The sequence below is a fragment of the Haliotis asinina genome, chromosome 7, assembly GCF_037392515.1.
Source record: "Haliotis asinina isolate JCU_RB_2024 chromosome 7, JCU_Hal_asi_v2, whole genome shotgun sequence".
NCBI lineage: Eukaryota > Metazoa > Mollusca > Gastropoda > Lepetellida > Haliotidae > Haliotis > Haliotis asinina.
The window spans coordinates 53,512,723-53,534,015 of NC_090286.1; the positions used below are offsets into that span (position 1 = coordinate 53,512,723).

Genomic DNA, 21,293 nt, shown 5'->3' on the forward strand with positions numbered 1-21,293 from the left:
CTTATTAATGTTGGTAGTCAATTAATTCACGTTTTTGTATGTAACATGGAAATGTAATATGGTATTATTATGGTTATGTAGATGTATTTTTCAGTTTGTAAAAGAGATACACACCAATCGTAATGCAACAAGGCAAAGTGATATCCAAGGGTAGATAACTCCCAGGAACTTTTGATGACGAGATTTTGGTACGAGGGAGGGTTGCGATACAAAGTTCCCACTGTGGAAATGAGTTTTCCTGTTTATCGTGGTTATCAGCTAGATAACGTAAAGTGTGTCAGCAGGACGGGCGACAGTTTTGATCACCTGCCTTGGCGAGCTGTTCATGCTTTTCATAGTACCAGGAAATAACAAAACGCCCATCAACGGTGAATATAGTCTTTATATGTACATGATATGTACACTCCAGTTATCAATGACTTTGGTAAATTGGCGCATGTGTCAGTCTGTCAGTGTCAAACTACACAAGCTAGTCAATCTTTAAGCTCGTAAGATAGACCTAATGTCATCCACGGTATATTTAGATCATGGCAGTACACTTGCACGTATACGCAAGTATGTTCGTCTCTTGCAGATCATGACACGGTTAGGTAACTACAGGATAGTATTCTATGGAAAAAGCAACAATGTTCCAGTTTTTCAATGTTTCAGCAACGTATTGCCATACGCTATAACTTTGTATATTATTGAATATGTCCTACCCTAAGATCATTAATACAATGTATTCCTACTCTGTGAAGCTATGTCTGCCGAGCAGCCTGTGACAGAGAGGGCTAACCCACTGTCTGTCAACATTGATGTCTCAACACCTCCAGGCTTGTATACTTTTTTTCGAATTTTGTTTTTGATTATTATATTGCTTCTTCAAATTAATTTCTCCTTTACTTTTCAAACTTTCTTTAATGAAATATTTGTATTGTTATAATGACTGATAATATTCAGCACATGGTTGAAATATATTGTTCACATGTTTGAATTTATGTTTTTTATAGATATAATTTCAATCCTGCAAAAATGTGATGAGGAAATCTTTTCTGGATGGCAGAATTACCCAGTAAGATAAATAAAATTCACATGATATTTTGTCAATTCTTTATAGTAAACCTTGTCAGATATATGACTGATCCACCTGCTCGATGAACCCAGCCAATCACTAATTCCCCAGCTTATTCACCCAGCCAATCACTGATCCACCTGCTCACTGATCCACATTGCTCACTCGCCACAACCAATCACTGATCAACCTGCTCACTGATCCAACCAGTCACTGATCCACCTGCCAACTGACCCAGCCAATGACTGATCTGCATATGTGCTGACCCAGCCAATGACTGATCCACCTGCTCACTCACCCATCCAATCACAGATCCACCTGCTCACTCACCAAACCAATGACTGATACACCAAATTACTTACCAACCTTTTGACTGATCTACCTACTTACCTGCCTTCTCATTGATCCACACTTTGTCACTGATCTACCCAGTTTTCCAAATTCTCACTGATCCACCCAGTAATCTACCCTCTAGCTGATCCACCTTCTTACTGACCTAACCAGTCATCCACCTTCTCTCTGATCCATCCTTTGACTGATCCACCCAGTCACCCACCTTCTCTCTGATCCACCCTTTGACTGATCCACCCAATCATCCACATTCTCTTTGATCCACCCTTTCACAGATCTACAAAGATAACCACATTTTCTCTGGTCTACCTTTTGAATGATCTACCCAATCATCCGTATTCTCTCCGATCCACCTTTTGACTGATCTACCTACTGATCCACTTGCATACTAATCCACCAGTGTTGGGGGTTAACCAAAATGTAAATCTACATTTCAAGCAGAATATTGTCTACCTACATGTCCTACATGCAAAACAATTAGTGTTCTAGGTAGTTACATTTCTAAATTAGTTCCTTAATTCTCATTATACTGAAGGTAACATGGTTTGTGAAACACAACAGGTAACATGCAAGATTCCAGGGACTAGGGTTTTAGGAATGCAAAGCTTTTTTTCAAGTGCAAACTACCCCTCCAATGATCCAGCTGATCCTCACTCACTCAGATATGTAGTGTGATGCTCCTGACATATTTCAGGGGATGTTCGATGCCAAGATCCTGGAAACAATCACTGCCATAGCATCCAAGGCTGTTGAAATCATGAAGGTAAGTCAGCAAAATACTGACTGACTTGTAAGGTTGAACATCTAATGTGAAACTGTAGATTGTTGTCAATAAAGTGTACCTTTAATCTGATACATTTCAGGAGACGGAAACTGTGTAAGATTTTACTGTCCTTACATAGTGTCAGTTTGGTCAGGTTTTACCTGTCCATGCTGTGAATGAGTCATATTGTTTGAAATAATGATTTGACATTACTTTCAATGTCTTGTGTTGAAGATCGGGAACAGAGGTGCCATTGTCATCAGTGGGTGTGGGACGTCTGGCAGACTAGGCTTTATAACCACTGTAAGAACAATATTTTTCTGAGGTATTTCAATGTGATAACATTTGGGGACTGCATCACAGTTATACAAGACTTAGATATACACAGGCCTTTCACCAACTGAACACAGTTTCTGGGTAGCCTAGTGGTTTAAGCTTTCGCTTGTCACACCATAGTCCTGGCTTCAATTCCCTGCATGGGTTCTATGTCAAGCCCATTTCTGGTGTCCCTAACGAGGTATTGCTGGAATATTGCTAAGCACAGAGTAAAACCCAACTCACTCACTCACTGTTAGCCCTATAGAGATGGGCCCATGTAATTCTTCATGACCTCACACTGAAAGGGAAATGGGCTCTGAGGAGATTATTGACAATGTGTATGACGTTATGACGTTTCCATGTTGTCAACTATTAAAAAGATTTTAAAGTTAGTGAAGTAAAGTCACTGTTAGTGAAGTGCTCCCATGTTTATGTAAGTAATTGTGTTGTCCTTTCTGTTCAGAGAACATTCAATATAAAGCTGAAGAGTGTTGGACAGGAACCATGTTGTCACTACATCATGGCAGGGGGAGACAGGTACGTTACTAACGAGTTTGTAGGCTTTAATGGTTGAGGCTCACTTAGTAGATTGATGGCCATGTTTGTTACCTGACTGTCTGATCCAAACTCAAATATTTGTTGAGGAACAGTGTATAGCTAGACATTTTTGACTGGGGTGTAAACAAGAAACTGATGTAGAATTAATCACTGCATTGTGTGGTCCACACTCAATCATTTTCAACCCAGTGTCATATTGCTGAAAAATTGCTGAGTGGGTGTTTAACAACAAACAAACTTTTAAGTTCCCGTAGTTTTATCAAATATCATCACGAAGACCCCAGCCATGTTCAGAGTTTGCCTTAAGTAACCCATGCTTGTCGTAACAGGCGACTAATGGGAGCGGGTGTTCTGGCTTGCTGGCTTAGATGACACATGACATTGATTCCCAATTACGCAGATCAATACTGATACTGTTGTTCACTGGATTGTCTGGTTCAGGCCTGATTATTTACAGACTACCAACATATAGCTGGAATACTGTAGAGTGTAACACTAAACTCACTCACTCACACCCAGAGTTAGGGATATTGTGTCAGTACCTGTATTGAAAGGAGCTTTATAAGTCATGAGGTAAAATGTTATGATTATGATGTGAATATAGTGAAGGTAAATAGAGTGAAGCATTGGCCATATGTCACTGTTGAAACTTGTATTATTTTCATCGGTGGTTATTTTGACTTAACATTGTTATTCCATCTTTCTACCGTAACATAAATAGAGAGTACTAAACTATGTCCTATGTAATACCATATTATAAAACGAGTGAATGGTTTGGTATCTAATGAGCGAAAGTGTGTTAGGTACCCATACCATTCACGAGTTTGATAAATATGGTGTTTTACGGGACATCGTTTAGTATTCTATTTATTACTCACCCAACATTAGCAAAATAATATCGAGTGAAGTACTTCTTTCCTAAGAATACAACGAGTGTGGTGACACTCAGCTCTCTGCAAGGTCTAATACTATTGTGACATTGGTTTTAGCGTTGTGACGTTATGACTGTAAAATACTTTCACGTTATGCGTACGACGTTACATGATGTTATTACACAATGTGAAATAACTTACACTTACAGCGTTACATGATGTTATTACACAATGTGTAATAACTTACACAATAATTACACAATGTGTAATAACTTTGTAGAATTATTAAACAGTGATATCTTCAGCGGGCGAGTAATAAAGTACAAATAAGTCATGATTTATGTAAAAGGACCAATCAACTCTGTTGTAACTTATTTGAAAGGCATATAGAAGTTGGGAAAGTAAGGAAGGATAACAAAATATGATGAATAACTTCTTTATTATAATGAGAATGGCATTGCAAAAACCTACACCGAAATATCACTCTCACAGCTAAAAAGAAGTTGTTCATCCATATATCGTTATCCTTCCTTACTATGGGGGTTGCGTTAGTATGAGTTTTACCATGTCACCAATCACACTGCCTATGTCAGATGTTGATACTGACGACTGTTTCAGAGCTCTGTTCACGTCCCAGGAAGCTGTAGAAGATGACCCTCCATGTGGTATGGATGTACTAAACAAAGTAAGCTGTAGTCCATTTCATAATTAGATCTGCAACCAACAGTTTCAATTGTTTGAAATTTCACCCAATATCCGCAATGTTTGAAAAGTCTTCCAGCTCACTAGACTGAAAACGATATGAGCCTGTGCCAGAGCCTATACTTGTCAAACCAGGGTCATAAGCAACTTCAGCTTGGCCACCCACTGCTGACACCAGTATTTGTTAAACAATCTGAATCCTATTTTCAGTATCACTACCAGAAAAAGCCAAGTTACGGCCACTATATGTGCTAGTAGAAAATGTATGCAGTTGAAAACAAGGTCTGAATTTATTGTCAAGAATCAGCAGTACATCTACTGAATGTCAATAATACTAATGAACTGCCTACTTTTACTACAGTTTATACACTTGTACACAGAGTAATACACATAAATACACTTTGTAATATGGCTGCCAAGGTAATCATATTTGAAGTCACATTCATTGTGCTTCTTGGTGGGGACAAGTATGTAAATTTCAAATCTGTCACCCAAAATATTTGAAATGGGAGGAAACACATTTTGAGAGGGTGTGCAATGGCTGAGTTGTATACTGGTAACATTTGAAACATTATAGAAAACAGATGTGTGTTGAACCTCAAACTAACTACAGATACACCAATTTATTATTTGTCTCTGTTAATGCTTTCCCATGTGAAATTTCCAGAGTGAGGGAGCTGTACTTTGGTGTATATGTGCCTTCTTAATGTTTGATCATTAGATATTACTGATAGTTTTGTCAGTATTTATGCAGAAATATTTGAATAGCCTTTTTAGGGAAAGGTGGGGGACACAGTTCATTTTTACAAATTTTCAATGGCCATTTCATAAACTTTCAGGTCAAAAGTGGGGGTTGTGCTCCCTCTCTTCACATGCCTGTGATGGCCATACTGTTAACCAATGGTAACCAATGTCTGTATTATCTCAGTGTAAAACAACTCCTGTTCAGCATGTAGGGGCATGTGACAGCAAATGAATGATATTAGTGTAAACACGTCATATTATTAATATGCTCCGTAGAAATGATCACTGATATCTTGCATACTACTTCATGAAAGTGCACTATAAGGAAATGTGCAAAGATTATTTGTTTATCTATCAAGGTGTAATTTTTCTTTCAGGTATGCAAAGATAAGGAAAGGGTATTATTCATAGGAATAACATGTGGGTTATCTGCTCCTTTTGTGGCCGGACAGCTTTATTTGTGTATGGAGCAGCCTAGCAAATATATACCTGTGCTGCTGGGATTTAACCCTACAAGTCTAGCCAGGTATGTGTAAGAGAAATACATGCCTGTGCTGCTGGGATTATCCCTACCTGCATGGCCAGGTAAGTGTAACAGACACATACATAAAATGTGCTTGTGTTGCTTTATTTTAAAACCCACCTGTCCTGCAAGGTAAATGTAAAGGACAAATACATGCATGTGCTACTGTATGTTAAACCCCCCTGTCTAACCAGGTAAGTATACAGATTTAACCTCACCTGTCCTTCCAGGTAAGTGTAACAGATTTAACCCAACCTGTCTAGCAAGGTAAGTGTAGCAGATTTAACCCCACCTGTCTAGCCAGGTTAGTGTAACAGAAAATCCATACCTGTGTTGCTTTATATGTAACCCCACCTGTCTATTTTACTTGTCATCTACCCAAACTTACAACTACTCACAAATGGCCTAAATCATCTATTGTGTCACATTATCTATTACCATGTAATATAAATATTGAGATAACAAAGTTTGATTGGACAAGTTCTCTATTAGTTTCATTTCTTTTCATTCCAGGAATTTGCCTATTGAAAAGTGGGACAAAACCTTTCGGCAAGGTATCACTTTTAATTTTTTTTCTAAATCTGATGTAAACAAATAAATTATAAATAAGACACCTGGATCCTGATCCACAAACCGTTCTTAATGTTTCAAACATGTTGTAAGACTAAGTTTTTCACAGACGTATTTATGTATGTAGTAGTGTTATGAATGTTTTGTTGATTGGGACCCTTGTTCTTGTGTTGATAGTGTAGTGCCAGTGAACTGCCACTCCCATGTATCCATCTGTAGTGTGTGCTGTGTCCCCATGACCTGGCAATGTGTCCATGCTCATGTTATCAACCACTGGTTTATCTGGCCCAGCTTATATCATTTCAGGATTGCTGCAGTAGGCTAGTGACAATGAGTTCTCTTGTCACGCTGAAGACCTGGGTTTGATTCCCAAATCTGGTGCAATGTGTGAAGTCCATTTCTGGTGTTCCCTACAGTGATATTTCTGAATTATTGCTAAAAGTGGCATAAAGCTAAACTCACTCATTCTGTTTTTTCAAGGATACTGTGATATTGAATACCTCTGAATGTTTGTCAGGGGATGGATTGTTCATGTCTCTGGAATATATGAATGAGTGAGTAGGGTTTATCCCTGCACACAGAAGTGGACTTCAAACCTTGTACCCAGGTGCACCCACTGAACCATGGTCTTTGGAGCTTTAAGCACTAAGCTTGTCTTGTTTCAGTTGTCAAGTTTATGTTGTCATGTTTCAGTTGTCAAGTTTATGTTGTCCTATTTCAATTGTTAATTTTAAGTTGTTTTATATATGGTGCCATGTTGCATTTGTTGCCATGTTTATGTTGTCATGTTTCAGTTGTCAAGTTTATGTTGTCCTATTTCAATTGTTAATTTTAAGTTGTTTTATATATGGTGCCATGTTGCATTTGTTGTCATGTTTATGTTGTCATGTTTCAGTTGTCAAGGTTATGTTGTCAAGTTTTTGTTGTGACATTTCAGTATTCAAATTTATGTTGTCTTGTTTCAGTTGTCAAGTTTATGTTGTTATGTTTCGGTTGTTAATATTGTTGTTTCAAATGTCATTCTTTAGTTGTCAAGTTTTTGTTGTCATGTTTCAGTTGTCAAGTTAGAGTTAGCATGTTTCAGTTGTCATGCTTCAGACGTCCTGTTAAAGTTGTAGAGTTGATGTTGTCATGTTTCAGTTGTTAAGTTTATGATGTCAGTTGTCATGTTTAAGATATGTTGTCTATGTTGTCATGTTTTAGTTGTCCAGAGATTGGAAACAGATCCAAATGGATACATCTTAAACCCAGTTGTCGGGGTAAGAGGGCCAGTTTTAGCACATAATCCAGAAACTGGCTTCACAGATTATATACATGTGGAGAATCCAACCTAAATCTTTGACAGGACCAATTAACACTTTATCCATCCTGGTTAGGGTGAGAACAAATCTGTCTGATCAAAACACCACTACTAGAACTTGTTCATTTTCATCATAATCAAATTTTGTGAAATTGTGTTACAGGCACATGTTACACATAATTTTGGGAACAGCTTTGTACGAGAAAATGTTTAAGTCCAAATGTAAATGCTGTGACCCTTAATGATAAAGGAAAACATAAATGCTTCAAAGATGCCTTATGCACAAACATTGTTTTCTCAGTAAACTCATGTCAGTGCTTTTGTTAGTCCATGAAATATTGTTTGTTTTTGTGCAGCCAGAGCAAATCACTGGCTCCAGTCGAATGAAGTCTGGAAGTGCCACCAAGATCCTGTTGGAGGCAGTTTTAGTTACCGCATACCTGAAGACACGTAATGACAAGGATGTCAGGTGCTACATCACAACTACAAGTATTTTATATTAGCCTCTTGAAATTGCTGTGTTTGACATATCTGAAGAGATTTATGTCAGTCAGCACCATGTCCAAGTTAATTGGATTCACCATTGACTATTGTTAAGATGGTTGTCAACACAACTCATTCTGATTCTCAACATTGTTAAAAGAGCAACTCATAGCAGTATAATATTCATGTAGACTGGCTATGGTTTGAGTCTGAACAACTTCACCTTAAAGGGGCACTGATGAGGAGCAATTTCCGTGGACTGGTGTAAACTTTTGTTATTGTTTTTCTCCAGTGAGTACCCGGATGATATCCCAGAATTCGTGACTGGTTCGTGACCTCTGCTGCGCAGTCCGTATGTCCAACTGATAGTTTAATTATAGACAGATCAACTGAGGTGAAGTCATTTTAACTTCATTACAAATGTATTATGAAAAGAAATGAAACACTTTGAAGATTAATCATCTGCCAGTGGTAGAAATGGTAAAAAACTATTAGGACGGGAAAATACCGAAGCCAATGTACGTCTCTATATTTTGTCTTATAACCCTAATTAGTTTATTGTCATATTTGTATGATTTTGAACATTAATAAAAGAACACACGGTCTGCTTATACTCATAGTAAATTATACAACATTTATACATTGTATAGATTGCCAATGTGGATCCTATTTCACACATATACGCGATCTAGTGTGTGTTTTCTGTCATGTCGATTCTGCTGAATGCTACAACAAATAAATTAAAACAAAATGCAAATAATGAATGTAAAACAGACTAATTTCATAGCAACAATGTCAGGCTACTACCTTGTTCAGGAATGTATCCATCAATATCCACGTAAAAGAAATCGTATTCCATTCATCTGCAGCTGGTAAATAATCCTGCCCTGTGTCGCGTGTCTTACACAACAGTCTAATTTGCGAAAAAGTAACACATCGTTTCACGTCTTTCGTTGGTGAAAACCTGATAAACCTCTCACTGGTCACCCAAGATAGCACACCTGGCAACTAATTGTATGATGTCCGCTATTCTAAGTAATTTAGTTAACGAATAATGAGCAAGCAATCAACGCAAGGGTGGTTAATTCTTTGAAGGGAGGATGTTGTTTTTACAATCGCACTTTACGACAGGGTGTAGTCATCTACACACACTACCTTTTGACAAAAGTAATTAATCAATCAGTGTGTTATCGGTTAATCCTTTGATCGATGTTTGTTTTTGTAACTCAGCTGATAAACCCTCTTGCATCACTTACATGCACATATTACATGACATACAATACATTTGCCATTACAGACTTTAATTTATAATGTTGAGTATTTACTCCAGACAGGAGAAATGCCAAATGGGAACCTTTGTTGAGTAACCTGAGTGGTGTTACTACTAATTATACCTGTTATAAATTCATTAATTGACCATCCAAAGAATGATGACAAATAACACGTGTAGGTTGTACACCATCAAACACGAGTTAAAGCAAGGAAGATGTAATCTTCGCATGCAGCCTGAAAACACTTATGGGGCGAAACTGTTTTGAGGATACCAACGGAATTTCGTTACATAAGTAATGCATACAGGCATTTGCTGTGTACTTGGGTAAATAGGTGAAATAAGGGGGTTTTTTTACGCAAGAAAATTTTCAGATTTCTCTACCAAAGGCAAAGTCTTCGTTTATTGTTTACGAATTCAAATAAATCAACTGTGTGTTTTTATTATCATAAATAATAAACCATTGTAGCTACCATAGAGAAATAGGATCAAATTGAGTAACTATACCATCCAAGCATCATATTTTCATGTAACATGATTAAATATCGAGGTTAAAAACACAGAAATAGGATCAAATTGAGTAACTATACCATCCAAGCATCCGAAAAAAACTACACTGCTGGGATATTTTGTTACGATCAGACAAGGAATACCATGGATATTTTTAAATAATGGCATATGATGGGCATCCGGCCTCCTGACTCTTTTGGGTGAAGAAATTCTGCTAATATGGACAGGAGCCCAGTTCCTTTGTCCGTCACGGTCGAAGGAGCGGGCGCTGACCAATTTGCAGTTTGGTTCCGTAATTAGACCGTTGGCGAGAAACATTATTCACTCCGCATCAGTGCCCCTTTAAAATTTGCAGTTTTTTGGTAGATTCTTTTAATATACCTCTCATAGTGACTTGTAATGAAAAAAATGGCATCAAGGTATATTTTGTGAGACAAGTTTTCTATCTGTTTTCCCAGAGTACAAGACTTGCTGAGAAGTTACCACATAGTGTGTGACTCAGTATATTCTAGGAAAGCGGAGATAGCCAACATCGTGGAACTTGCAGGGAAAAGGTAGAACTGCATTAACTATGCCATATTGTATATTTTCGTACATGTTTTTGAGTATTGTGAGTTAAGTATGGTTTTATGCTGTTTTTAGCAATATTTCAGCAATATCACAGCAGGGGACTCCAGAAATGGGCTTCACACATTGTAGCCATCTGGGGAATGGAAGCCAAGTCTGTGACTACAAGGTTACTTCACTGCCCCCTTTCCCAGTATATTTTGCATAACAAATCTGTGATATTTGATTAAGGGGGTCTTATATGTAGTTTGGGTGATGAAAAATAGTAATATTTTGTTTTTATCATGTTATTTTTCTCACTCTATGGATATGTTAGAGATATTTGTGTAACGTTGATTTGAAAATGATGTGTTTTCATTGCCCAGCCTGAAGGCAGGAGGTCACATCTACTACGTCGCCCAGGATAGTCTTGGCATCATGGGAATGATTGACGCCTCAGAGTGTCCACCTACTTATGGAGCAAGTGGGTAGCATCTCTCTGATAGTCAGGAGTAGGGTTCTATTGTACAAAACAACTTTACCACTTTTGTATGTCGATGTTGAGTTACGGAGAACAATGAACTTAATGCTAAGACCACTTTGTACAACAGCACCCAGAGTTGCTGGTCTTTGAATAATAAGCTGCCCATATTATACTGAAAAGAGGAATAAGGAAATATTAAATGACCATGTCAGAGAATGGGTGATAAATTGACAAAACATGTGCCATCAGACTCTTTGTTCCCCTTGAAAATAGTTTCAAAGATTAACAAATGATAATATCATGTAACTGAGAACTAGCATGTTCCTTTTGGAAATTTACAGTTTTGAGTTTAAAAAGTCAGTTCAATATTTAATAAGTATTTTATTTTATTATTACAGCCTTGGATGATATAAGAGGCTTTGTTGCGACTGGATTTGATTTTCTCATGAATAATGATGGAGATATTTCAGACCAGGTATGTTGACTATGAGTGTGGTTTCAGCTCACTGATAATATATGGGTATAAAATTTTACCACAAGTGATATAGATTCAAGTTGTTGAAGATCAAATTAGTCGTAGAAAATTGAGTTTTCATAATTGCAGATATGAATGAAATAACTTAATCAGCTACATGTATGTGCAAGAAACAAGTTCTGAATGGCTGTAAAATTAATTACTAAACTTCTTGATGGGTAAATCTTGGTAATGGTTTTGTTGCTGTACAGGGCAAACATTTTCGCATCTCACTGGCCAACTTCCAAGACGAGGTTGCCCCAACAGTGTCTACTGATGATCTTGTGGTGGTTCTTCTACAAGGTAGATGTTAACAGACAGTACAAGCTGCTCATCATATTAGGTCTTGTATTAGATGCTTCATATTCGTTTTCTTGGTTCAAACGAATACTGATGCCAAGTATGTGTAGTTCTAAATACGTATTGCTGCTGGGCGACCAAATTCCAAACTTCAGGATGACTTTCATTTTCAGACAAGTTCCAAATACCAGATACTGACTCTGTGTGGAATTATATCTACCTCCCTTTAGTGACTGGAGACATGGTTTGTTTGGTCAGCTGATGTTGGCAGTGATGTATGTGTTGGTATCAGCATCAGAGCCAGCATTGAAATATATGCATTGCTCATTGGTGTAATGGTTGCTATTAGCGATAATTACCTATTCCTACCTTTCTGTGAAAACAACTTTTGCTTGGTGCATACATCTTGACTGTATTTTAGAATCATGACATATGTTTGCATGAGTAGACAGACATTCTAGTTTCTTCTGTCCAGACACATCCAGTATTCCATGTGTTGAAGGCCTGTCATGCAGAAAAGCATGTGTCGTCATAGGCAGTGAGCAGACCAAGGTAGGTAGTACTACATAAACATAACTTATGACTATATTAGTGCTTAGAGAGGCTCTGAGAGATATCAAACTTTCAAATTGTATTAACCCATTGTAAAAGCATGACAGAGGTGTTTTTACGGATGTCGATTATACATCCTGTCACATAACTGGCGATAATGATTATAATTATATAACATTTTGTGTTTTAGGTAGATCCACTGAAACTTGAACAATTTGCCGCTGTAGTGCAGGTGTCTCTGCCCAGTATATCCCTGGCTGGGGTTGTGGGGGAGACTGTGGTGACTGAGTTCTGGCAGCTGTACAGAGAGATAGCTGTCAAGTGGGTACTGAATGCCACCACCACCGGAGGTCACATCCTCAAGGGCAAAGTCGTCCAGAACATCATGGTAGATGTGAAAGTCAGGTAACATAAAGCATGGAATATTCTATAGGCAATCAGTTTATTTACTCAAGATACATCTTCGAGCTGATGTCCGATTTACCACACAAAATTCAGGATGTGTTGTAATAGAAGTTATTGTTATAGGGGACAAAAATATAAAGGAACAAATCTGAAGTAGTGAAAAGATTCTTGGGATATGTAGCTGGTGTTCTTGTTAAGCAATTAGAATTTGGATGAACAAGAATATATGACACTGTTTAGGGATAACAACTTTGTCTTTTAGGGATAACAACTTTGTCTGATGAAGGAACAAGAATTAGTTCTGAATCATGGTAGAAAGAATAAGTAGTTGTTATCCATAAAACATGTCATTATTATTTTATTGGTGTTTCATAGTTACGCAATGTGAGTGAAACCTGCCCTTGACTTGAATAAATGACAACTGATGCGATAAGGAAACATTAAGGAGAGACATTTGGAACAATATTGAAAACAAATGATAACAAAACAGTGCCTGATTGGATTTGATCCAGACCTGATATACTTTAAATCTAAAGGCATACTACTTTTTCAAGGGTTTATTATGGGTTCCAATAGAATCAAAACAAAACAAAAAAATGCAAAGCATCAACACAGAAACATTGGACATGAAATGGACTTACAGTATTCACATTGCCATATTTGCAAATTAGGTTTGTTGGGCCTGAATCATGGAAGCTTAAAGTACAACTGGATTATATTTCAGCAACAACAAGCTGTTCTACAGAGCTGTGGGCATAATCCAGGTATGCTGTGTGATATCTAGAGCTTTGACAAGGATACAAGTGACCAGAAAATGCTTTGGATGCCCTTTTTATCCCCTTGGCATGTAATGCGGGGGGATATAGTCGCTGCCTCGTCTGTCCGTCCGTTCGTCCGTCCGTCCGTCCGTCTGTAATCATTTTGTTTCCGGAGCATAACTCAGAAACCATTTAATATTTTTAGACCAAACATGATAGATATAATACTCTCAACCTATAGTTGTGCCTTTTGCTATTTACAGAGTTTGGGCATTTATATTTTTTTTGTTTTTCCATGGAACATTTTGGTGTTAGTCTAATTGTGGGATGGGTTCCATTTCTAGAGCAGAACTGAAAAAACATTCAATATTTTTCTGCAAAACTTGGTAGATATATCAATCAGAACCAAGGTGGTGCCTTTTGTTATTTACAGGTTTGATTAATTATTTTCTCTGTTTCCATGGAAACGTTTCGGACATAGTCTCAAAAGTTACAGGTGTGTTTCGTTTCCGGAGCAGTACTCAAAAAACGCTCTCTATTTTTCTGCAAAACTTGTTACATACATCAGTTAAAGCCTAAAGTGGTGCCTTGTGGTACTTACAGGTTTTTGTGATATATTATTTTCTCAGTTTCAATGGAAAGGTTTAAGACTTAGTCTCAAAACAGAAGGATGGGCTTTTGTTTCCGAAGCAGAACTCAAAATCTGTTCTTTAATTTTCTGCAGAACTTGGTAGATGTACCAATCAGAAGCTAAAATGGTGCCTGTCACTATTTACATGTTTTTGTAATTTCATAGTTTATCAGTTTCCATGGTTACGATTCGGTTATTGTCTCAAAAGTCAGATGTATGTTTCGTTTCCGGAGCTTATCTCAAAAAGTTTCAAATATCTGTCAGTAAAACTTGGTAGATATGTGTGGCAGACCCTAAAGTGGTGTCTTTTGCTATTTACATGTTTTTGTGATCCATCGTTATCCCAGTTTCCACAGAAACGTTTCTGACTTAATGGGCTTCATTTCTGGAGCACAACTTGAAAACTTTCACCAAAACTTGGCAGATATGTGAGGCAGACCACAGAGTGGTGGCTTTTGATATTTACAAAGTTTTGGCATTTCTATATTTCCTGGTGTCCATGGAAACAATTCAGACTTAGTCTCAAAAGGGAGGGATTGGCTTTGTTTCCGGAGCACAACTCGAAACCCATTTGATATCTTTCAACAGATCTTGACAGATATATGAGACAGATCTTGAAGTGGTGCCTTTTTGCTGTTTACAAAGTCAAAGTCAACAACTGACTTGACCTTTTGCTGTTTACATATATATGGCATTTCTATTGTTCATGATTTCCATGAAAACGATTCAAACCTAGTCTAAGAATATATCAAGTAACCTTCAGATGATTTGTCCTTTCAAATATGTAGGGGCTGGGGGGGATATGTCATCTTCTGATGACTCTTGTTTCCACAACTGACCTCATTTCAGGTTCTGTGCTGTGTAAAATACATTTTCATAAAAACATTGAAATCTAGAACATGGAAGGACTGCTGATGAGAAGAAACTGTTGTATGCTGACAGTATATCTCTCAGTTTGCTGTGCGGAAGTTCTGTTATGTTTGTTGTTAACACAGCACTCTGCAATATTCAAGCTACATGTATGTGGCAGATGTCTGAATCGGACAATCCAGCAGAAGATCTGAATATTTGGATCATTTTTGGCTGATAATACATAGAAGGCCATGGCTTGCATCTTATACTTGTAATAAGTTATACAGTTGAAGATGTTCTGACAAATACTGTGCAGCTTCATTTACAGATTAGACTTGTTTCAGCATTACTCCAAGTTGAGTCAGAGTGCTGCCCAGGACTACCTTCTTCGTTCCATCTATAACACGGACAGTGTGACGACACAGATACAAATAGCCCCTGTGGCAGAACACATCCAGAGAGCCACACCACAACAAAGGGTGAGCTGACCAGTATACATAGTCAATTCAGAGTGCAAAATAGTTTCCACTTTTTGCAAGCCACTCAGCCCGAAATTTGAATGTGTAGCATAAACCTAAAGTGTGCTTCTCACTGTATATTAGGTCATCTCTTGTTTTCCCAGAATAACTGCATTTGAGGTTTTTGTTTTGGAGGGACAGGTTTTTCTTTTCGCTGGAAAGACCTCTTCCCAGGTTTTACTAATCTGCCCCTCTGGATTTCCCTCCCCCTTCGGTTTTACATTGTCTACCAAAACCATGTTTTCTCGTACACTTATAACGTAGGAGAGAGGGATATATTTACAAAATTACCCCATGCAAATTCACTATCCAGTCGGGCCAGAGATTGTGAATTTACTGGCCTGCCTGGACTTTTACTAGCCATAGGCTAGTGGGCCAGTGGCTAATTCACACACTGGTTCAGTGAGAAAGAGTTTTTAGTCATATTCCAGTAATATCATGGCCGTGGACTCCTGAGTTTTGCATTACATAATGTACCCATGTGGGAATCAAACCTGGATTTTCGGACACATGAACATGTTCACCACTTGGCAAAAGACACTTTTATGACAATTGTTTGTGCATCCCTTAGAAAAGTGTTATCCTGTATATACTATAATATGTAGTCAGGGTGCTGAGACAGTTGACAGTTTAAAGTGAGCGAGTGCACCGTATTTGTGCAAAATCATTGCAGGGGAGACCAGAAATGGGCTTCTAACATTGTACCCATACGTGGAATTGAACCCGTGTGATGAGTGGATATTTAAACTATAAGGCTACCCCATGGCCCAAAAGTTAGGAGAGGGTAGGGAGTGTTCCTTATAGTCATTAACCAACATGGCTGAAATGTTTAGAATTATCATTAAAATGCCAATGTTATCAGAAATGAGTGGGCCATTGTAACTTGAAAATTCCCGCAAAGTGCTCCTTCCTCAAGAGCTAATGAAAGACCTTGGGCTTCTGAAATGATTATGCCCAGAAAAATAGTGTTACCCTTGTAACAAGCAGTAGTGAACAAACAGTTCAAACTTTCATGAAACTAAAACATTCTTGACATCGGGTGCAATGCAGAGTGTTCTCTGTCTTTGCTTCTCGGTTTACTGTGAAAGAAATTTATTACTGGAAGATACTACAGTGTAATATTTTTACGGCAATTTACTCTACAGTAATACTGCTAAACATTTCACATCATAATGGTTCACAGTTATGACGTCACAATGTTAATGCGTCTGTCACAGTGGTACTGGACCATGCTTGACTCATCAAAAGCTGACAGTAATCACATTGTAGGCAGTTTTGCCGCAGTTTTTATCAATTTATTTTGGATAAACAGAATACTGAACTTCGTGTTTGTACACTCATGAAAGATTTGGTATCAAAATCACTTTTGCTCATTTCAGTACCAAATCATTGACTCATTTGATGATAATGGAATTACACGGAAGGTCGTTTTATATCCTGTATCTGTAAAACACAATATTTTGACTGTGACTTCAAGTGTGTAAATAGGGGAGTGCGTGGAGACTACTTTGCTAGAAGTCACAGTGTTTCAGATTAGTGGTAAACCTTTCACAAGTCAAGCCGAGCCCATATGAGTACAATATGTGAAGCCCATTTCTGGTGTCCCCCTCTATGACATAGCTGGAATATTACTAAAAGTGGCGTAAAACTCAACTCACTCAATTAGGAGGCAGCATGAGGGATGTATATTTTTGGTTTCAGGTTGTCCCGATTGCCCTTATAGCTGCGGTTTGTCAGTGCTCCATCACACAAGCGCAGGAAAAACTGGATTCACAGCCCATCATCCGTAGCATCATCCAGGTCTCGCTAGAGAAGAAAAGGATTGAGTAACCATGGAAACCAGTTCTAAAATGTCTGTTACCTCATATAGCTCCTTTAAGTGACATTCAGGAACATGGAATATTATGGGCATTATGTTTCAGTAATCATGGGTCAGTTTATCGCTGGTCAGAAGGTCAAAATATGACACAGACCAAACGTTTAATAATATTGGTGCTAGTCAGGACTTGCTTTTAGTGTGGTACGTATGTATGTATGCTCATTGAAACAAACAAGGGAACACATGAAAGCACAGGTGTATCTTCCATTCCCAGAATTTTACCCATAGTGCAATATACACCTTGTGAGGAAACCTGAAAAAGAATAAAGGAACAAAAGAATAAAGGAACACTTGTACATTCATGTGTTCCCTCATTATATATATATAATACATGTTTACAGGAAGAAAGACTCTTGAAGCCTTTCCTGGAAATTTTTATGAACCCTCTATAAAAATGAGTATGTAGTGATCGATGGCTATGGCGAATGTCACCCAAGGATATTGCTCATGTTGTCAGGGTTCACTGGATCACTCAACAAGGAACCTACTCATGGTTGTTTGGTTGATATAGCGACAACATCACAGTTTGTAATATATGTTATATTTGGGATTACTCTTTCATAGTAAAGTACAGATCCTAGTACTTTTGTTAAGTTCCCATCCAGGATTCGAAGTCACAGTGTCAAGAGTCAGGCGCGCAGTCACCAGCACACAAAGTCAGCCACCTAACCCACAGAGCCACTACAGCTTCCAACAAATGTACTACATTCTGTACTTTACTAAGAAAATGTGATCCCAAACGTACAAACCTTTGATCACTTTCTAAATGGCAGTGTGCATTCACACACCACAGCCTGTATGTTTGTGATGTTCCATTGTTGATGGAGGAATATCTAGTATATATGATAACATATGACTAAGTATTAACAGTGATTTCTATGTCAAAGGTCGAGGCAATCTGTGTTCGTTTTAGCAATTTGTTTTGCAGTTTGATTACAGATGTTTAATGTGGCTATACCTCTTGCATATGGTGAACACCGTCCATACCTTAGGTTGACCTTTAAAGGTCACATGCAACGTAAAACACAACTTTGCAGATTCTGATACCTTTCGGTATGCACTTAACGAAACAAATCATCAAACATTCCAATTCAACCTACAAAGTTTAAAAAAAACGCCATAAAAAAATGCCAGCGTAATCAGAGTTCAAAGGATTCATTAAATTTCCCCTGGCGCTGGGGGAAAAAGTGGTTTCAACAGCAGTGCTGCACTGCGCCCATAACGTATGTGTAGTGAATAGGTTCGTGGAGCTTGAAACAGTATGCCTGCCCGCAGTATGAGGTCGTGAGCAGTAGTCTAATCTTGGTTGTGTACACAAGCAAGTAAATAATCTACTCGTTACATGAAAAAACATGTTGATTGTGGTAAGCAGCCTTTGTCACAGAGAAAGCTCAATGCCTGGTGTATTCACACCTATATGTCTGCCTGCCTGTCTGCTAACGAGAATATGCAATACACAACTTCAATCATTGACCACATGTAATTTGAACTTAACACCAATCAGGCTACATGCCATAAACAAAATAAACTGATTTATGACTCGTGCACCTGATTCCTTTCTCTGCCACATTATATAATTAGGCAGGGGTGATACTTGTACACATGACATGTTTTTATGTCTGTTGGTTGCAAACAAACTATATCCATTTTTCTCGGATGACTGGATCTGATGGAAACTGGTCCAAACTCTTGTCAGTTTCAAGTCCTTTGTATCTGGATGAATGACAGTGTCCAGCCACGCAGTAGTTCACCATCTCTACTGAGATGATTTTTGATTGGATCGGACACAAATTCAGAGAACCCAACATCTCTATATACATTCTTTTGGGATAACAACTTCTTCTAGTGTATATGATTTTGTTGGACAACGGTATATGAATCCATACTGAAACAATGCATCAAGTACAATAAAAGAAGTTGTTATCCAGAAAGAATCTTACTTTCTTGTGACTTGACATATTTCTAAAATGCCCATCAAACAGATCATCTTTCTGTGCACACAATGAGCCCTTAGCAAATCAGCAAATGAACCAGCCAATCGGAAGTTCTCGTTACACTTGAGTGAACACCTACCTGCTATGAGTGGGTTCGGTCTCAAGGGAAGTAAGCCCAAGTACAAATATTGCACTTTTGAATCGCGATTGTACACTTATAATGTTGTTTATTTGTTTTTTTACAGGCAGCAATGTATATTATATATCATGAATAATTAATAATTGTGTTTTAATTATGTTTGACATTTTGGTTGCATGTGACCTTTAAAATTGTGTAAATTGCATGGTAATTTTCTAAATTTGTCTGTGGAAATTACATTCCTGGCAATGATAGCCATATTGACATGATTCGGTCATGGGTATCAGCGGTTGCTAGGTAACATAACAAATGTTTCATGTATATTCTAGCACTTGTATTGCCATAGGCATCACAACTATATGCTTGTTCTGTTGCAATATTGTTGAATGTGTTCTGTAACACATGCGTTTTCAGTTACTGTTTAATCCTCTGTGAAATGTGTCAATTCTTTTGTTGTGATTGTTGTGTTGATCCAACGATCTGTGATTATCTGTGTTGTTTGCTGTTATGCTCTTTTCATGTACAATCCGGCTACCAAAGGTTATTTTTACACCAGACTCACTAGTCAGAGATACCTATTGTACATAAGGTAATAACTGTTAACAAATGTGTCCTATGTATTAAAGGTGCTTATTAGGTATGGAATATGTCTTGGAGAATTCTAGGCTCCAAGGTGGCCCGATTGTCAAAGGTTCTAAAATATGGGCACAAACACCTAGCCTGGAGCAGTCTAGGCCATTATTCTCTAAATGTTTGTAGCCCACAGAATTCTTAAATTTGATTGTAGTCAGTGTGTAGGATATAACAAGACCCGGTGTTACTATTGAAAAGTAAGTCCTCTTCCCTTGGGAAATGCCCAGGTTATATCCAACGTGTAAGCCAGAAGATATTTTCTTTAGATATAATTTCAGTCTTTGGTGTTCACTGATGAAATCAACTGGGATGAGACTAGAAGTCAGCGCCTCACCTTGCACATGCAATGCCCATGCTTTGCACACACTAACTGTGTCTTGCACATCTGCTACCTACATGACCCATCTTGCAAGAAACACACAGTTCATGCTGGGAAACAGTCTTATTCTTCGCAGTGAGCCTTCGTAGACTAGCAGATAAAACTTCAAAGCCAGCAAGCGAAGGATTACGGGTATGAAACTGAGTGTCGGCACTATACATGTTGAAAATGATCAATAATGTCATATTTTATTATCATATTCAGTGATGGCAAGAGAAATCTTCAAAAGAAATAATTCAAAGTTCTGGAGCAGAGGGACGATATTAAGATAATGCCTGGGTCAGAGGGACATTATTTAAATAATTGCCCACGGAAGTGAGTTTGTATCACATTTGAGCGATGTTATGATTATAAGCGTCTGATGTGACTGTCATTTTTTGAGTGTTTAGAATGGGCTGAAGATGTTTGTAGGCTTACAAATGTTTTGAGAATAGCTAGCCTGGTTTATTATGTGCTATTTACTGCCAAAAGGAATATACTGGAGAATATGGGGAATGTGATTGTTGAACAGTCTGTAATTACTGTTATGGAGCTTGTCATGTACTGTATCGTATCTCTTGTGATAAAGGATTTGCAAATTTAGATATTGTGTAACTGGACTTGAATCAGAATATGATGTTATATCACTGTATTGTCTAACAACTACTGGGTAGGACAGAGTTGTCCCTATATTTTATTTTATGAAAGCAAATCAATATAATTTTTGATAATATATCAGATGAACAAATTGTTGTCTTTTCTTCTACATTCA

At 37.8% G+C, this 21,293-nt stretch overlaps 1 protein-coding gene across 1 annotated transcript; it reads left to right on the forward strand.

The window, feature by feature from the left end:
* Positions 1-156: 156 nt before the first annotated feature.
* On the forward strand, positions 157-21,270 carry LOC137291515 (glucokinase regulatory protein-like). Its single transcript, XM_067822878.1, has 20 exons — positions 157-368; positions 741-815; positions 993-1,054; positions 2,100-2,168; positions 2,403-2,471; positions 2,950-3,023; positions 4,535-4,601; positions 5,740-5,888; positions 6,399-6,439; positions 7,659-7,714; positions 8,112-8,224; positions 10,477-10,572; positions 10,951-11,048; positions 11,447-11,523; positions 11,775-11,865; positions 12,338-12,414; positions 12,605-12,819; positions 13,544-13,583; positions 15,405-15,539; positions 17,280-21,270. The coding sequence occupies exons 1-20, from the start codon at positions 326-328 to the stop codon at positions 17,406-17,408; spliced, it is 1,776 nt and encodes a 591-aa protein (XP_067678979.1). The 5' UTR covers positions 157-325; the 3' UTR covers positions 17,409-21,270.
* Positions 21,271-21,293: the final 23 nt, after the last annotated feature.